General features: G+C 38.9%; 1 protein-coding gene across 1 annotated transcript in view; it reads left to right on the forward strand.

Moving 5' to 3' along the window:
• The window catches only part of gabbr1b (gamma-aminobutyric acid (GABA) B receptor, 1b), a 117,233-nt gene that overhangs the window by 12,263 nt on the left and 84,093 nt on the right, over positions 1-20,877 (forward strand). Inside the window, exons 2-5 of the mRNA XM_062435621.1 lie at positions 4,902-5,036; positions 16,379-16,549; positions 18,801-18,902; positions 20,801-20,866. Of these exons, the coding sequence (XP_062291605.1) occupies positions 4,902-5,036; positions 16,379-16,549; positions 18,801-18,902; positions 20,801-20,866 (474 nt within the window). The remainder of the gene's footprint in view (positions 1-4,901; positions 5,037-16,378; positions 16,550-18,800; positions 18,903-20,800; positions 20,867-20,877) is intronic.

Raw genomic sequence — 20,877 nt, forward strand, 5'->3', positions numbered from 1 at the left:
CAGAGTTGATTTTAACACTTTTTGAGGTTTTATATAGCTCCACACTCTCCAGGGTTAAATTAACACTTTCAAAATAGTTAAACATTTAACACTTTGCCAGAGTTCCTTCTTTAACTCCCAAAACAGAGTTAAATTAACACTAAGGGATTGGACAAGTAACACTGCTCAGAGTTCAAATTTGGGTAGTGTTCATTTAACTCCCCAAAGTTAAGCTATCAACACTGAAAAAGTGTTAAAATTAATATGTATATAAAATAATTCCAATCAACATAATCATTTTTGAACTAGCATTTATTTTCCCTCCCTTGCAGTCATTCATACAGCTGAATTAAAACATCACAAATGAAGGTATAATGTACCAAGCTTCATCTGAAACATTGTGTGAGCTTTGAATATCAAACGGTTTATGAAATTTAAGCTCTGACATTTATATGACACAACTTTCCTCACTTCGCAATACTCTGAATGCTTGATGATGGCCATCAAAATTCTCTGTGAATAGCTTGTTTGTCAGAAAAAAAATATGATCATCGACCAAAAGCACATTACTTATTTGACAGAAGACTGGCATGTCTTCTTCCATTGTACAGCATATAACAAGTCCAGCTTTATACTCTACACCATCAATTTTAACCAACTAGTTGAGAAAACATCATTTGACAAGATCATTTCAAGCGTTTCATGATTGACCACATTCTCATCTCTGAGGGAAAAAGATTGAATTGGGCGGTACTCGTTTTGTTTGAGGTTGAAGGTTTCCCAGTGATAAGCAATGGCTATTTGATGCTTTTTAGCAAGTGATTTTGTTATGTTTTGACATTTTTTAAATGATCTTTAAACAACTTGTGTTTGGCTTCAAATCTCATAGACCACATATGAAATAAGGGACCAATTTTCCTTATAGAAGATGGATAGTGGATTATAAAATGATACTTAGGTATCAAGTTTCTATGTGGATACAAGTGCTTAAATAGTTTGTGGTGGTCAATAATCAAATGCTTTAAATATATTGTCATACCTACAGGGAGAGAAGGTGAAAAAAACAATGTTCATTATTTGAAGTAACAACAGTAACAAACTCCAGTTTTTGTTTCCTGGAGGAATGATGTCCCCAAACAACAGTCGGATGTTTTTTAGAAGGCACAAAGTCTGAATTGAGTTCAAACCAATACCATTGCCCTTTGTGGGACGGTTTTTTCGTTCTAAAAATCCATAATCAAAACTATATATCCTGGAAAGCAAGTACTGTTCTGAAATAAATTGTTGTGTAAGATATCAAAAAAGTAATTTGATCTCGTACTGAGCCACACCCTCAAGTAGATCATGCATTATATCAAATGAATAGTTATTACAAACATGGAAAACTTCAATGAATTGAGTGTAGATTTCTTTTTTAAACCATACAGGGACTTCAATTGTGGGTTTTCCTGGAGAGACTGGCAATGCATTTCAAACACATCTTTTCCACGAAAAGTCGCGATGTCGCGGCAAAAGTTCAAAATGTTCAACACGCGCGTCGGGTGTGACACTGCATCCTGACATACAGCGACATGAGCGAGCGAGAAAAGGTGATTAAAATGCATGAGTTTTCAATCAGCCTTTCCTGACATGCCACGAGCGTCATCGCCCTGTCCAGCGATGACGCCCACCCCTCAAAAAATGGCTCGCTCTGTCTTTATCTGGACGAAATTTCACGGCCATGTCCCGCCCCTAAACACTTCTTATTGGTTGAAATGTACACGCGGCTTCCTGTTGACAAGCTAGCTAGTAGAGAGAGGGTTCGATTGGTTTGGAATATACATGGGATAAAATCATCTCGCTGCATATCAGTACAGTTTCGCGCAAGATTGCGAATTTGTGTCTAATCGCGTTTTTGCATTGACTTTACATGTAATCTCCACGCGCGACATCACGTTTGGTCTGAAAAAGCGCCTTTAGGGTGGAGATGTTAATGTGTTCAGAGAGTTGGTGTTAACTAAGGGCGAAATCTTCAGTCAGACTCTGGGCTACTTAAAATAATTTCAGCTACTTAAAAATAAAAATGTCCTGACAGGTCTGATGGAGCTCAGGGTTCATCCATAAATTCTGCTTTATTATAAACAATCCCACCATCTTAACCTGAGTCTGTGTGTAACAGCTGATCTGTATAAATGTGCAACAGAACATTAATTGCCATTAAATCCGAATCGATCTGGTATTAATGAAGTTACCCCTGCTGTATCGCGCGCGTAAATGCGCACAGCCCTTTTCTCAGTTTGGAGATGCACTTATTGTTTCAGCTGCTGTATGATGCTGCAGCCAGCTGTGACATACAGCCATCTGTGTGTTGCTCTCAGCTGCAGATTAGCACAGATTAGGTAGAAATAAAACGGAGCAGATAGTGGGTGAAAATACTGCGCAATTCACAGTGTTATAACATTCCCATGTAAAACCTGTGATGAAACAACGCCTGGCCCGCTGGCTGTGTGAAGTCTGAGTCCAAGTTTTCTTTGATTCATTCAGTATTGAAAGTGTTCATATCAGTGGAGACAAACTGTTATCAAGCTGTTATCAACTCAAGCTCTCTTTTAACTGCGAGTCTTTGGGAGTGACACAGTGTGTAACAAATGTCCCTGCAAACTCTTAAATTCAAAATGTGTGTGAAGTGTGTGTACATGCGCCAGCTGCACGCATCATGCAGCATCATCCTTCACTCAGACCATCGTGGATCAGAGAGATCATTTTCCCTCTCGCTTTTGCTCTGCTCACGTTTGGGACTTTTACAGTGCATGGTAGTATAAAGTTCTTTATTGTAAAATGTGTTTTAAAATTGTAATCCTGCTAAATAATCCCCATTTTTACAAAATGTACCTGTAATCAGATTACGTCTTTTATTTCTGTAACTGTAGCGGAATACAGTTACCTTTTTACTGTATCCTAATTACATAACTCCGTTACATGTATTCCGTTACTCCCCAAGCCTGATCACCTCATATATATATATATATATATATTGTGTAAATTAAGATTTTTATTATTAGTGTTAATTAATACATTAACACTTATTAATGTTAGTTCATCCTTATTATTGTATTAACTAATGTTAACAGCATCTTTATTCTTCAGATCGGTTCTCCCTGCTTGTGCAATAAAAGCTGGTCATCTGTGAACTTTCGCACATTGCGTTTCAACATCAGTTTGACCTGTAAATACTGAAACATTAAAGCAACTAGTGAACCAGACTTTGAACTCTTCTGTTTTTTTGTTTTTTTTCTGTACAACATACACCAGTAACAGGTCATCAACAACCTGTCTGTTTTCATTAGTTGCCGACACATTGTTATTATAGTTATAGTTATTGCTCATAGTGTGGATGGACCTTTACAGACCTATAACCAAATCCAGATCCAACCTCTCTCTGCATTTTACTGGTGTATAGGACACACCAATGTATAAGACACATCCCTCTTTTGAATGAAAAAAATGTGTATCAACATTTTTTACGGTAAATCTTCTCAATACAATAAAGAAGACGGCAGATAACTTGAGTCAGATACACCCTCTCTTTCTCTTTAGTCACTAGTGTATTTTCTGATCATTAAATGTTTGTCTGTGTCTGTTGGTATGTATCCTCTTAACAAGAATGCAGCAAATAGATCATATACTGTGCCATAGGTAGTTTGGACACTGAAGCTGTTAAATCAGTGGTTTATTTGATACATGCATTCATACTTTATGATGCGAACATAAACTTTTTAATCTGTTTAGTATTCAAAGTTGATCTCTACTGTACCAGAGTATAAGCTTTGTTGAACTGTATATATATCTGTACTATAATATACCACTATAATAAGAAAATGTATATGAAGCAAGTGTAAATTGTCTCTTTTTGATGTGAGCATACATCTGTTATCACAATAGAGCAATAATAATACAAATACAAAGTTATTAACCTTGCTAGTAAAATTACACATTGTCCTACTTTGTAATGTATTTGTTAAGATGGCCCCTGTGGTTTACACAGGATAGAACACACTTTTTCCTTGTCAACTTTTGTCAGCTCAGCTAGTGATGATACAACCATCGTTCTTGAGACATTTTCTATTGAGTCTAGTGTCTATCTGTTAATTTTGACAGTACTGGCCACAATTTGCCTAGGAAGTCAGTGGAGCACATTTGCTTGTTGCTGTGTTTCTTTCAGAACACACCTTATAAACACAGACTGAACCATATTCCATGTCTTATTAGGCATAGTGGCAAGAGCAAATTCAGGAGGTCTAGAAATCGACTCTGAGATATCACTAAACACCAAAAAAACCCACTTCATTGGGAAACACAAAGAGGAAATGTATTTTGTTTTGTCTTGTTTTGCACAGAACAAGGGCTGTGGGTATTGTCTCCCATTTATTACAGTCATGTTGCAGGGAATAGCCTCATGGGCAGTATACAATGAACAAGACCCACTCCCATGTATATATTGACACATCAGGATTGTAACACAGACTTTAAAAAGCTGACCATATCATTTAATTTAACAGCTCCAAGCAACAACTACTGCAGCTTTTGTATTGACTGAAAATATCATCGTGGGATGGGTACATCACTTGCTATTATTGAGAGGAGCACAACAAAACATAATACATATACATACAATACCTAACAATCACACAATATTGGGCTTAATCTCCCTAACCATTCTTGGAAATGTTTTTCTTAGTATTGTGAAATCTGATGTTTAATTGGATTATATTTAATCATCCTCTTCAAGATAGAGGTCTTAAAAAATGTCTTATTTTGAAATCTATGGTCACCTTGCATATTGCAAATACTTCTCACATAATAAATGTATACTGTGTTAGCTCTTGAAAGTTGCGAGTTCATAGTGTTTCTTTTACTGACTGCCTCACTGTCCATGTCCACAGTGTGATCCAGGGGAAGCCACCAAGCTGCTATATGACCTTCTGTACACAGAGCCAATTAAGATTGTTCTGATGCCGGGGTGCAGCTCCGTGTCCACCCTGGTGGCCGAGGCTGCTCGTATGTGGAACCTCATAGTGGTAAGAACCATCTTACACTTTCAGTTTGTGGATCTTCAAGGTTGTCATATTTCACCAATGCTTATGATTATCGCTACACCAATAGTGAATCATAATCTAGCCACTGCCTGCAAGATCTTCCTTGGGAAGAATGTGGTACATAGTGCATATTTATATTTCTACAAAGAAAAAATAGCAATAATTGGGTAGTTACTATGAGCAGTGAGCCACCATGGCTAAAAGACAAAGATGAGCTTGATTGTACAGAAACCCTGGTACACAGGGAAAAAGACAAGGTTGCCTATACAGTTTAAATGACAGCTGATCTCTGGGTGAGTTAGAAGAGAACATAAGAGCCTAAAGAGCCAAAACACTATATTAGAAAATACTAAACAGGGTTTGCCACCATAAGAGAGTGAACATAGAATACTGATTCATAAAATCATTTATGTGTGGCAGTAAATGGTAAATGGACTGACACTCAAAGCGCTTTACACTACAACTCATTCACCCCATTCACACACATTCATACACTGATTGCAGGGGCTACCACGCAGGGTACCTGCACATCAGGAGGAAGCTAACCATTTACACACATTCATACACCGTTGGCAACTAGTGCAGTCTGTCTCACTTCACTACATCAGGAATTAAGGGGGTACCATTCACACCACAACCAGGAGGAAGCCCAGCTTTTCAGCTTGTTCTTTTTAGGACCTTTCAGTTTATTATAAAAGTGGAGTCAAATAGGAAAAAGGTGACATACATTATTCAAAAAATGTATCTTGAAGTATCCTCAATTAAATGTAAAGGTAACCTGTAGAATTATGTTTGCTTTAGTGTTTCTTACCAAAACACATTGGGCGTCATTCACTAATATGTGCGCAGAAATGTTCTTACCCCCCAAAAAATACTGTAAGTGCTTGCGCAAAATCACTGACAGATTCATGTTAAAAAAACAACAACAAAAAAATGAAGCCTGGACTGCAGTAACTGAGTAGGTGAGTACTGAATTTTCAATTGAAAGCCCCAACCTTTATATTTGAAGTAGGTCAATGTAATTTGGTACGCAGATGTAACAAGGATGGAAGTCAGTTTTGAATTTACTGTGCAATTTATGAGCAGTTTTTTTCCATTTACAGTTGTGGCTCAACCCCAAACTGTCAGATCTTTACCAAATTTTACATGTTTGATAGGAGTCCTGGTCTGAAGACATGTACAGGCCAAGATTCAATCCTAGTCATAGAGCTACCTACTGGCAACAGGAAGTTATAGGCCCTATAATTATACAAACTACTCTTAGCAGGTTAACCAGATCCACTTTGGTCAACTAAGTTGTAAAATCTTGATGATGCTAAATAGTAAAGGTTATGGGTTTTCATCAAAAGCTATCACTATGGTGACGCATTATTCACCATGAAACAGGAAGTTGTTTTTGAGGTGCTTGGGCAGCTCGGAAACTTGGCTTACACATTTGAACCCAGGAAAATTGCAATAATATACAGGAATTAGGTTTATGTGTGTTTAGCAGACTCCATAGCGCCCTCTAACAGACAATGTGTGGCAAGCTTTGTTCAGAATAAAGTTGCTCTGATATTCCTGAAATTTGACATGCATGTCACGCATTTCACTTGGATTTCATTAGCTCCACCCAACTAGAAATTGTTCTCCAGTGTTTAATTGTGTATTAATATACAAGGACAATAATGTCAGTCTGTCTTTCTGTTGACATCTACATGTCCAAATTGAATCATAGCGCCACTTACTGATAACAGGAAGTCTGCCCTGTGACAAACATCATCCATTTTAATTGAAGTTTACATGTTGTGGTTTATACATGACAGTAACATAACCTATAATTAGTGAAGGTTTTTCTAGCACCACATAGTGCACACAGGAAGAGATCATTATCCTATATCATGATACCTATATGCAATGTCCAATGTTCATGAACATGTATACCCATGTCAGTTGCCCTCAGGTAAATGTATTGCTGCATCCACAATAACTTCAACTACATTTTAAAAACCTTTTAAAGCAGTAGACACCATTTTTCTTCTCTGGGACCCAAAAATATACAGCACATTAAATATTGGTAGAGGCCTACTGAATGCCTAATATTATTAATAATCTTACAGCACATCAGATGTATTTCATACTGCTCCAAATATGCTCTCAAGCCATATAATTCCTTTCAATTTATGTATGACAGTCTATATCTGTACAGTTAGGGTTACATCTTCAGTCTTTACACAAAAACCTAGTTAATGGAGTTTGGTGATTTTCTTAAAATAAAAAGATGTCTGCAGATCTTTGGTAGAATTAAGGATACAAAAATAGCTAAATAATCAATGTGTATACCAGCTGTGTGATCTGAAATGATATAACAAAATTAGATACTGCCAACGCAGTGTACATGATTGCTGCTCTGAAGTTCTGTGCTCTTAACCGTAACTGAACAAATTTGCAGTTTGGTGGTGGGGCTCCTAGGGTTAGTGTCAAACAAACCGTAGCACCACTTCATACCGCAACAAAAAAAAAAGAAAAAAGAAAAGAATACCAATCCAAATCTAAAAACAACACAACACACTATAATGTTCCCTGGTTTGTCCCAGTAAGGTATCTCAGACCCACAGAGAGAGGAATAAAAAATGTAGGGCTGTCAAACGATTAATTTTTAAAATCGAGATCAATCGCAGAATTTCCATAGTTAATCACGATTAATCGCGGTTTGAATTACATGTTTAAAATTCTGTTATTTTACATTTCAAGGCAGTTTTAAGCCCATAATGTAAAGCATTTCTTACCAGAGTGTCTTAATTGGGAATCAAATTAACACAAAGAAAGAATTTCCTTTTTGACCTTTTATATTTTTTTTCAAAAAAGTGCTATGTAGACCAACTTGTCTACATCTTAAACAAAATGCTACAACAGTGTGGCCATGACTTAGAGGTAGGAAAAAACTTCCAAGTATTAAGAGGAATAAAGTAACGTAGTGCTTACTTTGAGAGATTCAATATATCAGGTCACTCTCTTATGCTACTTCAAAAATAAATACAAATAACACCATTAGCAAAACAATCATACTAATCCTAACTTGAAATTTTTACTTGGCTTATGACAAACAGAACAGTCCAAAACATAGACAGCCACAGTAGGATATTTGTAACATTTTCAAGTTTCAAATGAAGCCTCATAATTCACCTGTACTGCACAGGGCTGAAAAAAAACCAATGTCCCAATGACAGTAAAGTGAAATGAAAAAAAACGTACTCATTAGACATGAGATTCAGAACTCTCCGAGTGCTAAGTTTTCTCTCCTATTTCTTTTCTTTGAGCCAATTGCTAACACAGATCAGTCTGGTGACATTATCAGCCAGATAGCCAGATATTTCTGTGCCAGAGGTGCCCAGCTTGGGTCGGCCCCTGCGTGTCCAGACCACCATTTCAATGGACAGTCCTCTATGGAGATGCTGGGCTCACATCTATACCGATCCACAGACATGTCAGATGCTGGGTCCCCTTCTTCGTCTGAGGCCCTGTTTACACGACAACGCTCGCGGGTGAAAACAACAAAATATTTTATGGGATGTGCCTTTCATTTAGACGGTGACGGCGTTTTTGAGGCTTAAAAATGCAAAAAAAGTGAAACCACCCCAGAGTGGAAATCTTAAAAACGCTCCACCTTCGCTTTCCGTCTAAAGGGTAAAAACGCAAAAGTCTGCCTTAAATGCAACAGAGTTTTTGCTGCGGTCTTAAGCTGCAACCTAGGTGACAGACGCTCTTCCATGTGACGTCACGTACCTATCCTTCTGCTGATACCTGTCTGCTGCAGCGGGGCCGACAATGACAGCGGAGGGGGGAGAGAAGTGTAGTCCGAGACAAAATGGTCAGTTTTTGTTCGCTTCTTAGCCATGTTTTGGTTTTGGTTTTCCATTTTGCGCTGCTAGGGAGAGAAGTAGAGGGAAGGTTCTACACAGGTGCGCAGACTTTGTGGTGTTGTGGCCGCCTGGCCTTTACAATATTAATAACAGGATTGCAAAAAGAGCTCAGCAATGCTAAGCCTGCTAAAAGACCTAGCTATTGTATTGATGGCCGCAGTTACTTTAGTGTTGGCATTTTTCAGAGAGATGTTTTAGGTCTCGTTCCTCCGTCGTTAACGTAATAACGTTTCGGTGCCGACACTTTGAAACAGCAAACAGATAAAGCAATAACAGGAACAACTCCCACCACATCCAGCTAGCCAGCTCCGTTTATCATAACAGCAGCGAGAGACGCTCCGGGTCTCAGCTCGTCCTCCATCACCTGTTGCTGCTGAAGCCGGTCTGGTCCAAACTGCTTTATCCTTTTTTTGTAATGCAAGTAAAGTGCACTAACACGAAAAGAACGTTTCTAGACACATTCCTTCATTTTTCATACGCACTGCTATTTTGATGTTATTAAGAGCTTTTCTTCCAGTTGCTACAGTAAGACTGTGACCCATATGTATTTGTCATTGTCCACTTCATAATGTACTGCCTACACTACAGGCAATCAATGAAAATGTTGAATAACAGAGCAAACCTGATTTAGAGCGATTTGTCTGAATGATATCAAACCAAACATAAAGATAGTCTGACCAGCTCCATTCTCATTTATTCTGCAGCTTGTTCTGTCTCTGGTTTTTTTTCTCTTTCCTTTTTGGGCTGTCTGCAGGCCCTTCTTAAACTGAGTGATATAAATTATTTTCAGTAAGTAATGTTACATATTCTATTTAAATGTTTTATTTTTATTTATATAACCACAGTCATAGTCAAGTCACTTGGAAAGGAAAATACATTGCATGTTTTACCATGAAAGTACAGTAATAGGGTTAATAAAATATAACACACACACACACTGCATGGGACATTCTGTTCCAAACAGGGCTGTAGCTGTTAAAAATAGGGTGGATAAACCCACCATACCTCAGCTCCTCTATTGTGGGCACGCAAGCACTATGCCGGATGCATAGCTGGATCTATCAGTCTCCATAATTCACAGTTTATATGGACTTTATAATATATCAGGGTTTGGAATTTAACAAAATATGAAAATCACAGATGAATTTATGTAACCTTAAAGCTGCACTAGTCAATATTTTTGTTAAGAATGGATCAAATGACTACGTGTAGTGTGAAATGTGTCACTTATAGTGAAAAACTCACCATATCTGCAGTTTCACTCTGCTTTACAAAATGTTTTAATGTCTTTTACTGTTGTGGTTTTACAGCCTTTGACTTTACTGTTTTGTTTCAGTCTCATACCCAGCGGGCAGCTGTTCAGTAAGAAAGCTTTAATAAACCCACAGCAGAGTAGCAATAATTCTCTGTGTGTTGATCACCTTGAGTAACTTCTTTTAGATTCCAAATAAAACAAAGCAGAAAAAGTAAGCAAATTTGTGTTTGGTAGATTATTTCTTAGTTGTAACAATGCTTCTTGGCAATAAATCTTATACCGTTGGAAAACCTGTTTATTTCCCTTTTTAAATGGAGCCACATTCTGCAACCAGTGGCAATCCCATATCTCCACAGTCTGGGACCAAACTCTGTCCTCCAAGTTGACAACGCTCGCCCCCACAGAGCGGGGTTTCTCAGAGACTACCTCCACAATTGTTGGGAGTGGAGAGGAAGGAATGGCCTGCCAGCAGTCCTGACATCAACCCCATTTAACACTTGTGGGATCAGCTTTGGCGTGCGCTTCGTGCCAAAGTGACCAACACAACCACGTTGGCTGACTTGTGACAAATGCTGGTTGAAGAATGTGATGCCAACCCACAGCAGTGTGTGAGCAGGCAGGTGACCAGCATGAGGAGGAGCTGCCAGGCTGTTGTTGCTGTCTATGGTTCTTCCACACACTACTGAGGCTCCTGTTTGTTAAATGAATAAATTGTTAAATTTCGCAATATGTCTTGTTTCTTCAGACTTCAGTCATCCAATCCACCAAACAAGAGTCAATAGCAGAATAAACTGTTCGGCATTGGCAGAGAAGATTTGCCAAATGTTTCATGGACATAACCCACATACTCAGCTCTGCTGCTCATTCCACAAACGCATGTTCCTTACAAATGTGGCACCATTTAAAAAGGGAAATAGGGTTTTCAAGATGGCGGCGTGAGAGAAGGTCACGTTCGGGAGAGCTGGTGCGCTAATTCGATATTTTTCTTATCCAACCCTGCAAAGATAACACAGCAACTTCTTAATGATTCGCTAGTAGACGATGAACATTGACAATTATTTTCTGAGACAGCCCGACACCATGCCACGTAAGAAAAATCAAGCTGCTGATAAAAGTGAGCCTGGCCAGACGGACGGTGCCCAGGCTGGAGTTAGCACTGTAGCCGACACCGGAACAGATGCTAGCTTGCTAGCGCTTCGTGAAGCCGTTGATGATATTACGGCAAACATCTCCAGAGTTATTGATGAAAAGCTGGGCCCACTATCAGAGCTCTTAAAAACACAACGAGAGGAGCTCGACAGCCACGGTAAGCGTCTAACGGAGGTCGAAGAGAGGATTTCGGCACTGGAGGACACTACAGACCCGGTGGGCGGAAAAATGAAGGAGCTGGAGAAGATGGTGTCTGAACTGAGTGAGCGGGCTGACAACCTGGAGAATAGGGGCCGACGTAAAAACATTCGTATAATTGGACTTCCCGAGGAGGCTGAGGGCGAAGACCCTACACGGTTTTTTCGAGACATGGCTCCCTAAAATCCTTCACATGGACACGAAGTCAGGTCGTGTGAAGTTGGAGCGGGCACACCGCGCCCCAGCCTCAAAGCCCCCCTCCACCCAGAGACCGCGGCCGGTGCTGGTTAGATTCCACAACTATCAAGATAAACAGCGTGTGATTAGTGCGTCGTGGGAGATGGGACGGAAAAAGCAGGCGCTGAAATACAAGGATGCGACAGTGATGCTTTTTCAGGACTTCTCTGCATCTGTTCTTCGTAGGAGAAAGGGATATGATTCGGTAAAGAAGCAGCTGAGGGCACTCGGGGCTGACTACAGGCAAATCTACCCTGCGTCTCTGAAAGTCACCTATCACGGATCCACCAAGGTGTTTCAGGTCCCAGCCGCGGCGGAAAAATACGTTCAGTCACTGAGGGAATCCCCCCCTCCCTCCCGTGAAGATGACGATGTGTGATCATTACGCTGTAAGTCTTTCATGTTGGGCATCAGACTTCTACTATGCGTGATCGCACTTCACCATGAGAAACTGAAACTGTTAGCTTTGCAGGCTCACTTTGAGCTAAGCCTCCCGATCTTCCGGTGAGATATCTTTCTTTGTTGCTAGAGAACCCTCTCACTCTACTCCTCTAAGTTTAAGAGAAGGACAGTGTTTACATTTTATGCCACTGTTAGGCAAGATGTGCTTTAGAGGCACTGTTTTTTGTTATAACTGTTAAATTGTTATGTTCTGGTTCTATTTGGCTCACTCTGTTACAGACTACTTTATGGGCGGTATTCAGGTATTTTTATTTATTTACTTTTTTCATAGTCGGTTACTATGTCAGCCTTGAAGCTATGCACCTGGAATGTGAATGGTGTCCACACACCTGTCAAACGGAAGAAAGTACTAACTTATCTCAAAAGAGAGTGTGTTGACATAGCATTGTTGCAAGAGACTCACTTAAATGATAATGAACATTTGAAATTACAATGGGGAGGTTTTGGACAGGTTTACTTTTCATCTTTGACCTCAAGGAGTAGAGGTGTGGCCATCTTAATTAAAAAGAATTTACCATTCAAATTTCTAGACTGTACAAAGGACTCAGCAGTTTGCTATGTGATAGTGAGAGGCATACTTTATGGGGAAGAAGTTACTATAATGAGTATTTATAACCCACCTGGTTACCCAAGTACCCTGCTGACTACTTCTTTTTCTAAGGTGTTTGATCTTAATATTAGGAACACGTTTATTGGTGGAGATTTTAATTGTCATTTGAATCCCATTATGGACAAATCTTCACCCGGGAAATCATCGCACTCACCACAAGCTAAAACTATTTTAGCACTCTGTGAAGAGCTAGATTATATAGATGTGTGGAGAGCTCAACATATGGCTGAGAAAGAATATACTTTTTTCTCAAATGTCTACAAATCCTATACCAGGATTGATTATTTCTTTCTTCCCAAAACTGCGCTACAGTCAGTTCTCTCTAGCTCTATAGGAAATATAGTTATTTCTGATCATGCTGCTGTGTCTTTACAATATGACTTGAGGAACCCTGTCAACCCAACTAGACACTGGAGGTTCAGGCCTTCTATCCTAACAGACCATAAATTCATATCTTACTTTAGAGAGGAATTTCAGTCTTTTCTAACTGTAAATTCAGCTTCCACCAATGATGCTTCGCTGCTATGGGAGACGTCGAAAGCTTTTTCAAGAGGTCTTATTATATCTTACATGTCCACCAAGAGGCGAAGGCAAAATGAACAAAGGAAAATATTGGAATCCAAACTAAAACACACTGAGAAAGAATGTGTTAAAAACTCGTCTGCACGGAAGCTTAAAGAGATCTCTGCACTCAGATGCACTCTGAACTTGCTGTTAACAAAGGATGCAGAAGGTAATATTAGGCTTGCTAGACAAAAAATGTACGAACATGGAGATAAAGCAGGGAGATATTTATCATATCTGACAAAAAAGAAAGCTGTTTCTCAAATTATCTCCTCAGTCTTGGATAATCAGGGTAAGCAAGTCTGTGATACCAGAACCATTAACAATACATTTAGAACTTTCTATGAAAACTTATATAAATCTGGACTATAAACTGATACGACTGAAAAAATGGATGCCTTTTTTTCCTCTCTTAATTTTCCTAGTTTATCTACCAACCAGAAAATGTCTCTCCAAGCTCCTATATCTAAGAAGGAACTCCTCGATGCCATTAAAGGGTTACAATCTGGCAAAGCTCCGGGTCCAGATGGATTCAGTAGCGAATTCTACAAAGAGTTCCATGACTTATTGTCTGACCCTCTTCTAAATATGTTGAATGACTCTTTTAAGAAAGGCATTCTGCCGCAGTCTCTGAGAGAGGCACACATATCTTTAATTTTGAAAAAAGGCAAGACTCCAGAGGACTGTGCGTCATACAGGCCCATCTCCCTGTTGAATGCTGATCTGAAGCTCCTCTCTAAAATATTAGCAACCAGATTGGAAAGTTTAGTTCCTATTCTTATAAACAATGACCAAACTGGATTTATCAAAGGTTAAAATTCAAAATTCAAAGGCAATTCATATAATAATGTACGCAGATTGCTTAACACAATTCAGGTTTTTCAACAGTGGTCTCTGAATGGCCTAGTGCTTTCTCTGGACACAGAGAAGGCATTCGACCGGGTGGAAATGCCGCACTTGTTTTATGTATTACACAAATTTGGTTTGGGTGAAACATTCATAAATTGGGTAAAGTTGCTTTATACAAATCCCCTCTCGGCAGTGCTTACTAACGGTTTATGCTCTTCTAATTTTCAAATTCTAAGAGGTACGAGGCAAGGCTGTCCTCTCTTACCCTTGCTCTTTGCCTTAGCAATTGAGCCTCTTGCTGAGGCAATCAGGGTAAATGAGAACATACATGGTCTCACGATTGACATGAGACAACACAAGATTACTCTGTATGCCGACGACGTATTGATTGTCTTAACTGAGCCTGAGGTATCCACCCCAGCCCTTATTGAGAATGCCTGGAAGAATACATTCTTGAAGTCTGCTTGCACAAACCCAATAACAATGTTCACAGTTAAGGCGTGGCACGCCATTAGGAAATTAGAGAACAGATCTCAGTTCACCTCTACCTTAACTCCAATATGTGGTAATCCTGATTTTCCTCCGGGAATACTGGATAGTGGCTTTCAAATCTGGGCAAGCAAGGGAATATCCACTATACATAATTTACTGGAAGGTTCTATTATGATGTCTTTTAGTCAATTGCAAAGCAAATATGACATACAACGCCAGGATTTCTTTCGATATTTGCAAATAAGACACTTTATCACTAAGGATACCACAATTCTTCATTGTCAAGATGTTTCACTTTTAGAGAGACATCTCTTTTTACAGAAATCTGGCAGGTCCATTAGCTTATTCTATAGTCTCCTTAAAGAATATAACACCACGGACACCCATTCTCTGAGAGGTTTATGGGAAAAAGAACTCAATGTTGAGATAACAGCTGATGACTGGAATGACGCATGGAAAAGTGCAAAAGCGCTGAGTGTGTGTAACCGTGTGAGAGCCATGCAACTGAAGCTCCTGCACAGGGCCCATATTTCTCCCTCTCAACGTCATAAATTCAATCCTAACTCATCTCCATTGTGTCCCAAATGTAAAATAGAAATCGGTAGTCTTACACATTGCTTGTGGAATTGTAGAAAAATACAGCAGTTTTGGCAGGTTATTGGGCAAGAAATTGACAAGATTCTGTCTATTAATGGTAATAATGATCCCCGGTTTCTGCTACTTGGCATATCTGATTTATCTATCACTGACAAATTTAAAGACAAACTTCATCAAATACTCACTTTCTGTGCTAGAAAGTGTATCCTCTTAAATTGGATAATAAATAAAGTTCCAACAAAGGTTCAATGGCAAAAGGTGATACTAGAATATGCTGCTTTGGACTATCTGACATGTAAGTTGCATAGCAAAGATGATGTTTTTTGTAAAATGTGGGAACCCTTTCTGTCATATATTGGTTTAAATATTTCCACCATCCTTGTAAGAGGGTTTATATCATAGCTGAGAACGCTCTTCCTTGTAAGCAACACTCTACAATTTAATTTGATAGTGGGTTTTATTGTTTGTTTTTTCTGTCCTTGTGTAAACTTCTCTGATTATATGATTGTATCATGTATGGCAGTGTGCTCCTGGTTAATGATATTCTATTAGCTTATTCTCTCTGTAAAGGTTGACTCCTGAATAACTTGCCCGTATATTTTGGAATTTAAGATGTATATATATTTGTTTATTGTATGTTTTATTGTTTTTTGCCATATGAAAATGTGAAAACTTAATAAACATATGTTTGAAAAAAAAAGGGAAATAAACAGGTTTTCCAACGGTATAAGCTTTATTGCCAAGAAGCATTGTTACAACAAAGAAATAATCTACCAAACACAAATTTCCTTACTTTTTGTGCTATTTTTAGTAATTTGATCCATTGTTTTTGAGTGATTAGTGCAGCTTTAGTTTTATCAGGCCAATAGTAACACATTTAAGAGATCACAACTCTGTGTAACATTAACTATGATAAAAGACTTCCATTTTCTTCTTTGAAAATGTACATTACTTCTTATCAGAAATCACATTACAACACCTGATTGTTTTCTGTATCCCTGTCTCTCAGTTGTCCTATGGCTCCAGCTCTCCAGCTCTTTCCAATCGCCAGCGTTTTCCCACCTTTTTCCGCACTCATCCGTCTGCCACCCTGCACAATCCCACTCGTGTGCAGCTCTTCCAGAAGTGGAAATGGACCAAGATTGCCACCATTCAGCAGACAACAGAAGTTTTCACATCAGTAAGTAATACATATATTTGGCTGAGCACCAAGCTTCTGTATGCATGTACCACATGATGCTGTGGAAATGTTCTAAAATGAAATTCCCATGTCTGATAAAGAGTGCTTTAATAATTATCCTATAATACATCAGTTGGTTATTGGAAAATGTATTACACTTTTGATAACTAATTAGTCCTTCTAAGTATTACAGTAAGTAAGTAAGGAAAAAAGCAAAACCAATATAATTGTACAATTGATGCTTTGTTTTTTTTAGTGACCTGATGAACCTCATTTCCAACAACTCAGAACAGGAATTTTACTGGCACACATACAAAGTAATTGGGAAGACATGTTAACACAAATGAATGCAAATCTTCCCATAGCAAAGACACATCCATGTGACTTAAAAAGTCTAAACTGAAGTGAAAAGGTTATAGTAATCCCCAATATTTTATTACTCAACTTCATTAACGTACAGAGACAAGAGGAAAAAGGGGATAAATTGTGGAAAACAGCAGAAATAGCAGGACTTCCAGATGAGCTCAATCAGAGGCTGCATATGTTGCTAGGTAGCAGACAGCTAACTTTACAGCAGGTATATTGGCTGTTTAGGGTATATAAACTCTGCAAAACTCTAGACAAGGTGAAATTTCACTTCACATTAACTCTGACAACACACCTTGAGAACGTTGCAGGTTATGATGTCCACATGCTCCGAAAGGAATCATTTTTTTGATCATTTATAGATTTAGTTTCCTCCGCAATTAACACTGTGTGCAAAATTGAAACGTTTTGCAGATCTGCCTGTGTGAGCATGATGTCACAGAACTTGCTGTCATGTAAAACCTCACAGAATTTTGTCTCCGCCTCACCTGGAACATTCAAGTCCTCTTTGGCCATGTTATCAGTTGTTGCTTTCCTTTTCCATCACATTCACTCCTCTTTTTTCACCTCATTTATCAACTCTGTCACAATTATGGGGCTTTTTAAAGAAACTCTGGACACTCAGCTGCCAGATGTCTGTGACATTTGCTGTAGTATGTAATGATGGCTAAAGCCACCTAAACAGTGAGGTAATGTAAGTGACACTAAAGACAAGATAAGACTAGATAATAGCAAATTAATATGCACACTCGCCACACTGAGGTGTGAATAACTTGAATTATTGATGTGATTATGATTTTACATCATGCAAATCTGAGAGTTCTATTTATATCCTTATATCTCTGTTGTGCCCTCTAGTGGAATATCCAATAACGCACATTTACTGGAGGATAGTACACAAGAAAGTATATGAACAACTATGTTCATGACGTACGCAGTTGTCTACATGAACATGTGGTTAAAGTAAACAAGAATATTCCCAGCCTAAGACCATTGAAAGGCAAGCTAATTATAAATATATACTTTTATTTATCCATAATACCTTGCTGCAGCAAAATACATATCAACATCATCCATCCAAGTCAAGGTCTGGACTCAGCCGCATTCCCTGAACTAATTAGAATGATACTGACACTGACTGTCACAGAAATGAATGAAGTTGCATTCACAATCCCAGATCCTGCTGGGCCTGACATCTGTGCATTAACCCACCCCCTGACTTTTGACACATTTATTTATTTCACTGTAGCAAATTACACTATGGATAAATAAAAGTATATATAAATAAATAAATGCTATTATAAATAGAAAAATAAAATAAATACACAAAGGTAACATTTATATATCTATTGTCTCATTTACTTTTCTATTTATGGTGACAATTAAGCGTTAAATTATATAATCTATGTTTTAATTTATTTAAGCATTTCTTTACATATATCATATAGTAATTATATATTTGTTCATGAATTTAAGCATTTTATTATATGATTATTTATGTATTTATATAATTTGTTATATAAATTTGTCCTCAAAGTCCTCCATACCATCTTCTTTCAAGGCTACTTTTCCCGTGATTGGTTTCTCTCTCCCTTTCTCTTGTCCTCTGCTGTTTTATCTGTTTGTTGGTATCATCACCATCATCCATCTAAACCACCAAGTCATTTTCCGCCTCACTACTTTGCTCTTACTTGAATTGCTGTTTACCTTAAAATTCTTTTTGCAACTGTTATGTCTTCCACTTCTATTTTTTGTTACTGTCCCTCTCTTCTACATCCTCATTATTGTGTGTGTGTGTGTGTGTGTGTGTGTGTATGTGTGTGTGTGTGTGTGTGTGTGTGTGTGTGTGTGTGTGTGTGTGTGTGTGTGTGTGTTCTTTTGACAGACTCTAGATGATCTTGAGGAGAGAGTCAAAGAAGCAGGGATTGAAATCAGCGTTCGCCAGAGCTTCCTCACCGACCCTGCTGTGGCTGTCAAAAACCTCAAGGTGCCTAAATCTCCCATGTTTCTTACACATGTCAAGCAGTTGCACAGCAATCAGTCAAGCCTTGGCTGACCAGTTAACCATTAAGAGCTGCTAGATACTTCAATTTTAGGGAACAGTAGTTCAGAATTTACAGAAGCAGTTTTGTTCCCTAAATTAGCAAAACAGCAGTTTGATTCTGGCTCCTCCTATCCACGTCAAAGGGTCCTTGGGCAAAATACCAAACACCAAATTTCTCCCAATGGCGGTGCCAACAGTGAGTGAATGTGTATGAATGTTAGTCTCCTTCCTGATGAGCAGGTTGGCATCCATCGTGGTACCCCTGCCATTACTGTATGAATGTGTGTGAATGGGTGACTTGTAGTGTAAAGGCGCTTTGAGTGGTCTGAAGACTAGAAATGCACTATACAAATTTAGTCCATTGACCATATACGTCTGTCTAGCTGCAGTCCTGCTTGCCAGTGACCCAAACTGTGGTGGAGCCTCCTCTCCAGTACCCTGGCATATGCTTTTCCTTGGAAGCTGAATAATGTTATCCCCTGATAGTTGGAGAACACCTTCAAGCCCCCTTTAAAAAAAAATGGGAATCACCTTCCCCGTCTGCCCGTCAACAAGCACAGTCCCCAACCTCTATGTGACATTGACAAGACGCGTGTCAGCCATGACAGGCCAATAATATCCAGAGCATTCAGCATCTCAGGTCGCATCTGATCCACACATGAGGATGAGATTATTGTGACCTCTACCAGGGATATTAGTGAGGCTTCCCCTGAGTCCAGCTCTGCCTCCTCCATAAAAGTCATATCGGTTGGATTTAGGAGATCCCAAATTGTTTTTCCACCGTCGGACAATATTACCAGTTAAGGTCAGCAGTTCTCCATTTTTCCTGAAAACAGCCTTTTACTTCCCCTTCCTGGGTTGCTTTACTGTTTTTTAGGGACGTCTTTGAAGCCGACCGAAAGTCTTTCTTGATGGAATTCTCAAAGTCCTCCCACATATAACAGTGTATTTAAGTTAGTTTTCTAGTTTTCTGCAATTTCAATGCTAGAAATTTGATCATAAAAAACTATAAAATGGTGGCTATCTCTACCTGAAAATCACAGTGATTTGCTGTTGATACTATTTGCTGTTAATACAAACTCAACACTCATGTTTACCTGTTTTCTTGATGAATTCAGTATAATGCACATTTCCACTGCAATTCCATCAAATTGAAAAATGTAAAACAGAAATTCTAAAAAAACAACAATTTGTGATTTTAGGGGGACTTAATGTGTTGGAAGTATTTATCCATCCACCATCACCCCACGCTGTAGTGTCAGATTCAGTCAGGTAGCACAGGCTTTGGTCTCTGTAAAGGCACTATGGTGCCAAACCTGACAAGCTCACTGATGTAAAGAATTCTGGAAACACGGCAAAGTGACTGCATACGACTGCTGTCTGCCAAGAAATAGTTCAGCATTTTTACATTTCTGTGCTTGTAGTCTTTTTGCAAAGCTATACTAACCATATCTTGATTCCAGGCACTAACATTTAACCAAATGAGATTCTGACTTGTGGTCTGCAGTGTGTTTAATGATAGCAGAGGAAGACTGCATCTCTGTCTGAGCCCTTTACTTCCTCCCTCAGCCTCCTTTCTTAACTTTCTTCCTCCTCTTCCTCTTCCACCGGTGTCAACCTGACACTCTTCCTTCCTGGTATGCACACACACACTTTAGCATGACCTTGCCAAGCATGCTGGCCTAGTTTTGGTGCAAAAGATTAATTGACAATTGCAGAGGAAACCGTGGAAACAGTAGAGAGGAAGTGTACTGCTGTGTGGCCACACTGTAGGGCCTTTAACTTGTGCTTTGTATCTTCACCCCATGTGTGACTCTGTCCTTTTCTTTTTCACTTTCAAGCGCCAGGATGCCAGAATTATTGTTGGCCTCTTCTATGAGACGGAAGCCAGGAAGGTCTTCTGTGAGGTAATTTGTTC

Source organism: Scomber scombrus, chromosome 16 (genome assembly GCF_963691925.1).
Source record: "Scomber scombrus chromosome 16, fScoSco1.1, whole genome shotgun sequence".
Taxonomy (NCBI): domain Eukaryota; kingdom Metazoa; phylum Chordata; class Actinopteri; order Scombriformes; family Scombridae; genus Scomber; species Scomber scombrus.